The sequence below is a fragment of the Setaria viridis genome, chromosome 2, assembly GCF_005286985.2.
Source record: "Setaria viridis chromosome 2, Setaria_viridis_v4.0, whole genome shotgun sequence".
Classification (NCBI taxonomy): domain Eukaryota; kingdom Viridiplantae; phylum Streptophyta; class Magnoliopsida; order Poales; family Poaceae; genus Setaria; species Setaria viridis.
The window spans coordinates 35,003,782-35,010,445 of record NC_048264.2 but is presented as its reverse complement, the minus strand read 5'-3'; the positions used below and the strand labels follow the sequence as shown (position 1 = coordinate 35,010,445).

Here is a 6,664-nt window from a genome sequence, read left to right as displayed (position 1 = left end):
CCCCGGGTAGAGATATGTTTCCATACCCGCCTTCTTATCGAGCAAAACCTGTCGGGTACTCGGGTTTCGGGTACCCATTGCCATCTCTAGTTGTATGGATGACTCTTTTATCCCCAATTTTAGTTCTTGGTTCTTCTGTTCTTTGTAAAAAAAAATGCAGGGACAAAGCAGTCCTTGCTCCTCACCTTCCAAATGTCAAAATGATGTATTGCTCGGTCATTCCTTCTCTCTTAATGTCTTCCTTCCTACTCCTGGGAGTCCTCAATGACAGACAAGAATCACATGCGCAGTTTTGACACTTCTCTGTCACCTTACAAGAAACCATGCGCCCATGCGAAATCCATGAACAACAGAGAACTGCCTTTTTTTTTCCACGAAGGCTTGGTTGCTTCTCAACTAAGGAATAAACTGCTTTGCACTAGGTATTCCCCAGAGAATGAACTCGTGAGGAAACAATAGGTGCAGCGCGTGCGTTTCGACCATATCCAAATGCAAAAAGACAGATGAATTCGCGCATCTGAAGGGTACTTTGTATCTTCTCGAAAACGCACAGCCTTCGCTGCGCCACGGAGTTCCTTATCCGGCTACAAGCCACAAACCGGGTAGGCAACAGCTATGCTCGATGGCACGCACAATGCAAAAGATGCTACCAGCTACGCAGAGCCCCGTGACGACTTGTTCGTTGACAACCTTGTCCAAAGCACAAAGCACGCATGCGAATATGTCGTGGGTAGATGCTACAAAATGTCAGGCTTGCAATTGCCTAGAACTTCCTTGGGAACACCCACGACCCGGCCACGGGTCCCTTTGGAGGCGATATTCCAGTCTTGCCCTGAAGGGACGAGGCATCGACTCTCCGGTGACTGGTGAGTGGTGACTCATGCCTCATTCGAGACGAGGGATCTGTGACTCGTGCTATGGTTGAAGGCTCTAAGGGTCACAGCATGTGAGTCTGTGTTTTGACTTATTTAGGTAGAAAAGGATTGGAAGGAAATGAAGAGGATTGAATCTAAAATGAACTAATTTCCTCTATAATCCCTCCCGTTCTTCAATCCACCAGTATCCAAACAAAACTTCATTGTTTTTCTTCAAGATTTCCGAGGGTCTTGAGCTGTACAAATTGGCTGGCTAATCGCCTGTATTTGAGTTTACCTCGTCTGATCTGGTCTCCTCGACCCCTCTCGCTAAATTTCAGTTACAGTCCATTTGCGCTGTCACGTTCAGCACCCATGCTTGTACGTAGGAAGAAAAGCTAGGGCCCTATCCCCTAACTCAATAATGTGAATCTCGAGGAGTGCTTGACTCTTGTGGTCTCTGGTCCGGCAAGTCAAGTCGTACCGGCACAGAGCACAGACATCGCCTGGAAATTGAAAATCTCCATGGATACTTCCCAAATAATCTACGAAAAAAACTCTCTACTCCTAATAGAAAACTTGCCGAACTTGACCAGAGGTGCAGCCAGCCTGCCGCATTCCATGACCATACCTCAAATCAAACCCAAAACACAGATTTTATTTGTACAAGGCATGCATCGGCTGTTATTGCCTACATCCACCCCGGCAGCAGTGGGGCAGGGATTGAATTCTCCCCACGGGGACCCCTCTCCGAGATTAAAGAATCAGGAATCATGGTGGTGTAGCATCGCTCAAATCAGGTTTGACATAAACCACAGAAGATGAAGGCGTGAATCAAGCTCTGTGCCTTCTTGGTTTGCTCCGGGTCCCCAACAATAACAATTGTTGAATTTGCATCACCAGGTTTCGGATCGTGAACTGTAATTGAAGCCCCTGACATCTGGAAGATAATTATTGCCAAGATTTTTAGGACTGATACTACCAAAAGAACTATAAAGATTTATCTGAGATGGTAGATTTATCTGAGACTTGAGCCTAAATTATAAAGATTTCAAGAGAACTATTTCATTTGAGCTTTACAGTGGTGTGAAAAATTGAAAGAGTACAATCTGTAAAGATTAAAAGATGAACAAGCTGTACTACCATGTTCCAGAGAAAGGACAAATCTACATGGTGACAAGGTCCCCACTTGACGATAGTAAGTCAGGAACAATGGCATATCTTGTTGCCTTGATGAGCACAAGGCAACAAGAGACAGGCATATGCTGACTGCATGTTAGATAAATAGAAGAAAAAAGTAAGTACCTTTTTTATCTCTGCAATATCACTGCCATTGGTTCCACAAACAAAGCCTATATACTTGCAAGGAATAGCAACTTCAGTCGTTGTACTAGTTGGCGTAGCCACTTGATTTTCACTGTCAATGAGGATAAATCAGATCAGTGTCATAACCATTTTTTGAAAATAATTTTCATTTTTTCTCCGTTTGGGATTATGGAACCAGTGCATCCCTACAGATTTATCCAGGGCTTCAAGCCTTCTTGCACTTAATGAACATTCACTTACTCAAAAGTTTAAGTAATATCCCGAAAGGAAAGAAACAAACTTCATTTTTTTTTACCAAACACACGTCATTTAGCTTACCCTGCCACTGGTCCCTTTCTAAAATCTTTGGATCGCACCGCATCAGGCATATTTCTTGGAGCTTCACTGTTTGTATTTGGTGCCTGCATAGGAAAAGGGAATTAATTCTAAGCAATTCAACCACTAAAGCACATAAATCACAATGAAACATGATGTGAATGATAACAGCCTAGTACAAAAAAAAAACACTACAAAATTTACAAACTCTGATGACAGTCCTTCCAAATTGCTTACCTCAGAAGCCCAGGATCTTGGTGACGGCTGTTCCAAAAAAGGACGAGGACCTCCTTGTTCACAACCATATGAGTATGGCATCCTATCAGCACCCATATGTTCCATCGAATGCGCGGGAGGTGGCCGATGACCACCCGTTTCAAAGGGACCCATAGGAGCATCAGGTCTGAAAGAATGCATAGGATATGGAGGCATGCCCCCACTGTGATGTGGGTGTGGCGGAGGTGGTTCTTGTCTTGGTTGGTGAAGAGAGATGTTTCCAGCAGGTGGATATGGAGGCATGCCTCCACTGGGGTGTGGCTTGGGAATGATGACGTCCCTAATCCTTCCAGTGATATGAAGTAATGCATCGTGGATGGATTGGAAGCTACCAGTGACCTGTGAGAAACGGCACTCCAGAAGTGAACAATTATATTTTCCTTCTAGATTGTTATATCTTTACTTGTTTAGTATCTGGTCAGAAACAACTATGAATAACCAAGTACATTTTTCTTTGAAAGGAGAACTCAAGTGGCTAACTTACGAAAATTGAATGATTCAAATGATGTTTGACTGTACCATTTCAAAATGGAGGATCACTTGCAGTACAAAACAGATTTGAAAAAGTACCATGAATGAATTACAACATATGCAACCACGCAAAAAAATATTAAACATATTCTGCAGATCACTTTGAACCCTGCATTCCTTTTCCACAAAGGAGTTTTCAATATTTAATAAAATGACACATTAAATTTTTAGCTGTGAAAATCATTGCTAGTAAATGGTGTTCACCTCAAGTATAAGGAAAAGAGAGCAGAATAGGCAATATATTTGATGTGGTTTGAATCAGGTCAGAGTTTATTGATGTTTTTCATCAACTGTTTTTAGTTATCCAACTTTTCATTTATACTACAAGACTAGATTCAAAATGAAAAAAAACATCACTTAAACAGATTCAGTAGCTTCCATGCATATCAGTGAAACTTTCAAAAGGTCATGCAGACTTATGTACTACATTAGCATAGCATACACATAGTACAGCATTGTTTCTAAAAATCAAAAAAGAAGGATTGGGTGGTTGACTGTTAGAGTTCAGATATACCTGAACCATCTCATCATTTCGCTGTGCACATCTTGGAATTTGTTCATTCCCAAAAATTCGAATGCTAGCTCCTGTTAGCTTTCTCATCTCTGTAATAATGGATCCACCTTTCCCTAGCAGGCAACCAATATGTTGTGACGGAACAAGAAGCCTTGCAGGTGTAGGTGAATTTCTATCAATAGATGACTCTGAGATCCTAGAGTAGACCCGGACAACTGCATCTTGAGCTGGAGAATGCATCATGTCAGAATTCTGCACCAAGAGATACACATCCATCAAACAATGCTACAGATAGCAGACAACATAACTCTTATGACAAATTAATCAGAAACTCCAATTATAAGTCGGCAGAATACAGTTACAACAGTCAACTAGCTACACATTAACGTGGCATGCCAGTGCTTGCAGAGAAACAGATTCATATAACAAATTTCGATAAAAATATCTTGTTACCTAGGAAAACAAAGCTATTTCAACACTTGAAACAAAACAGGAGTAAATTGTTTTAGGTCCACAGACATACCTCGCGCGCAGATATGGAAACGATACGCTCCTCTGAATCAGCAACAGGCTCTAAAATCTTTATAGAAGCACCAGTTTCACTCTGTAATGCGCGGATAGTGGAACCGCCTTTTCCAATTATGCTGCCCACCATTTCATTCAGAATTATCATCCTGAACACTATCTCTTGTTCAAATAAGAATCTAGGTCCAGGGGCACCAGCATTACTTGGATAATTCCTTGTGTGGTAATCAGGAATGTGCGGTGGTAAATAGTTTCTTTGAGAATGAGGATCCATGCCAGGGGGACAACCAGTACCACTAACTGGAGGCCCAAATGGTCTAGACATTGGAATATTGCTTGTGTCTGGCCTAGGATTATCTTGGAGACAGGTTGAAACTGCAAGCAGTCCTTTCCGTACTTGAGAAAAGCTCCCACTTATCTAACAATAAAAAGCTACCATGTCAGAACAACCTGACTTTCAAAGATCGAAAATCTAAGTGAAAGATTAAATTGGCCCATACAATGATAAACACGAACTGCGAATTGACCAACTAATGAATTTCATGAGAGCATACAAAGGAGGGAATATTACCCGAGCCATTTCAATCTAATTTGTTCATGTGTGAAGATAAATTTCAACACACAGAAACACCAGGCCCTGCGAATCACCATGAATAACTTACAAGGACAGCAAAGTGCCTATTCTGCTATCTGTTATAAAAATTACCATGCTCTAAAAGTATTGTCTTTTCACTATTCTTCCTACAGCAATGCAATACTTGAGATCACGTTCCGATTCAGAGGGAAGCATTAATATTTCCAGCAATATCGCCAGCATTCAACAGTCACGGCATTCCATAGTTAACCACTACGCGCTGAGAAAAGACGGTTGAATTTTGCACCCAAGCAACATTGAAGCATCGGTTTTAAATGACGAAGGACCTAGAGAGGCATACATGGATAAGCTCATCCCCCGGCCCGGCGCAGGGAGGCAGCTGCTCCCTGTTCCGGAACACCCTGATCTGGGCTCCGCTCTCCTGCCGCATCCGCTCCACCGTCTTCCCGCCCTTCCCCAGCACGCACCCCACCTGCGCGCCGGCGGCCAGCATCCGGCAGCCGACGGCGCCCGTCACCTCCCTCTCCTCCTCCTCCCCTCCCATCGCCTCGTCGCCCCCGACCCTGTGTCCCACCACGCGCTCCCACGCCCTGACCGCCGCGGCGGGGGCGTCCGGCCCGGAGATGACGAGCACGGCCTCGTCCCCCACGGGCGGATGGTCCACGTGGAGGTCCCGTGAGGGGCGGAGCGCGGCGGCGCGGCTGGAGGGGCATAGAAGGCGGAGCGTGGTGGTCGGGCGCTTGGTGGAGGGTGAAGGGGTCGAGGAGGAGGAGGAGGAGGAAGCGGCGCCGCCGGCGCCGGCCGGGGTGGGGACGGCTTCCATGGGGGGCTTGGACGGTTAAGCTAAAACCCTACTGCTGTCAAAGTTCGCTGACCGCCCGAGTCAGTTACGGCAACTACCGGGCCTGAGCTCACGCATGGGCCGTCCGATTGAGCATCGACGGCAAGGAAGCGTTACTGCTTTGGAACTGGAAGCGTACTAGAATATGCATCACTTGAGCATTGAGACTTGAGAGCACCCAACGTTGAAGGTACCTCAACCTTGAATCTACATTTTTTTCCTTCCACACTCGACACCATGAGTTTCTAGTGTTATACTGCACTATGCAAAACATTCCTCACCTTCTCAAAGATTTTTTTTCATGGAGAAAATGTTTTAAGTAGCCATATCAAGGTGGTTATCCAAAATTGCCACCTAGAGCAATATATGGGTGGGGGGAATCCCCCCCTCCCCTTCACACACGTCTCAACCACACAAAAACAATCATATAAAAATTCATATGAGTGTTTTTCTAACCTCACAATTGTCGGTTCCTTGGCGGATGATTCGATGGTTCGCTTTGAATTTCTCGATTCTCCATGTTTGAGGGAAGATCTAGGTTGGTGTGGTTTGTGCCGATTGAAATCTTGAAGGAGGGTAATGGGCAAAGAAAGACAAAGACACGGCAAGTTAGGACTGATACATTCCTTAAGCAGGGGTAGCGTATGCAATAAAAGGGGAAGTGCAAGAAGTAGCGCCATCCAAGGAGGCCGCAACATAGATCAATTTTAGAGGTGGAAGTCATGTACCTTGTAGGGTTGTTCTAGGTAGGAGGGGTAGGAGGCGGCGCGGATAGCGGCAACAAGGTTAGGGGTAGGGGAGGAGAAGAGGCGAGGGTGATATAAAAAGGGTAAAAGAAGCACTAAGACCGCATGATCGACATCTAATAGTCGAAAAGTTATGTATAT

General features: G+C 44.6%; 1 protein-coding gene across 1 annotated transcript; it reads right to left on the bottom strand.

Moving 5' to 3' along the window:
- Positions 1–1,442: 1,442 nt before the first annotated feature.
- Positions 1,443–5,797, bottom strand: LOC117846071 (KH domain-containing protein HEN4). Its single transcript, XM_034727173.2, has 7 exons — positions 5,277–5,797; positions 4,340–4,759; positions 3,817–4,068; positions 2,733–3,110; positions 2,499–2,581; positions 2,160–2,271; positions 1,443–1,794 (listed from the first exon to the last, which is right to left on the bottom strand). Exons 1-7 carry the CDS (start codon positions 5,757–5,759, stop codon positions 1,651–1,653), a joined length of 1,872 nt encoding a protein of 623 aa, XP_034583064.1. The 5' UTR covers positions 5,760–5,797; the 3' UTR covers positions 1,443–1,650.
- Between the last annotated feature and the right edge of the window lie 867 nt (positions 5,798–6,664).

Coding starts and splice junctions, on each gene's coding strand:
- LOC117846071 (XM_034727173.2), bottom strand. CDS start 5,759: ATGGAAGCCGTCCCCACCCCGGCCGGCGCCGGCGGCGCCGCTTCCTCC. Junction 4,069..4,339: donor TTTCCATATCTGCGCGCGAG/GTATGTCTGTGG, acceptor CTCTTGGTGCAG/AATTCTGACATGATGCATTC. Junction 3,111..3,816: donor GAAATGATGAGATGGTTCAG/GTATATCTGAAC, acceptor CGTTTCTCACAG/GTCACTGGTAGCTTCCAATC.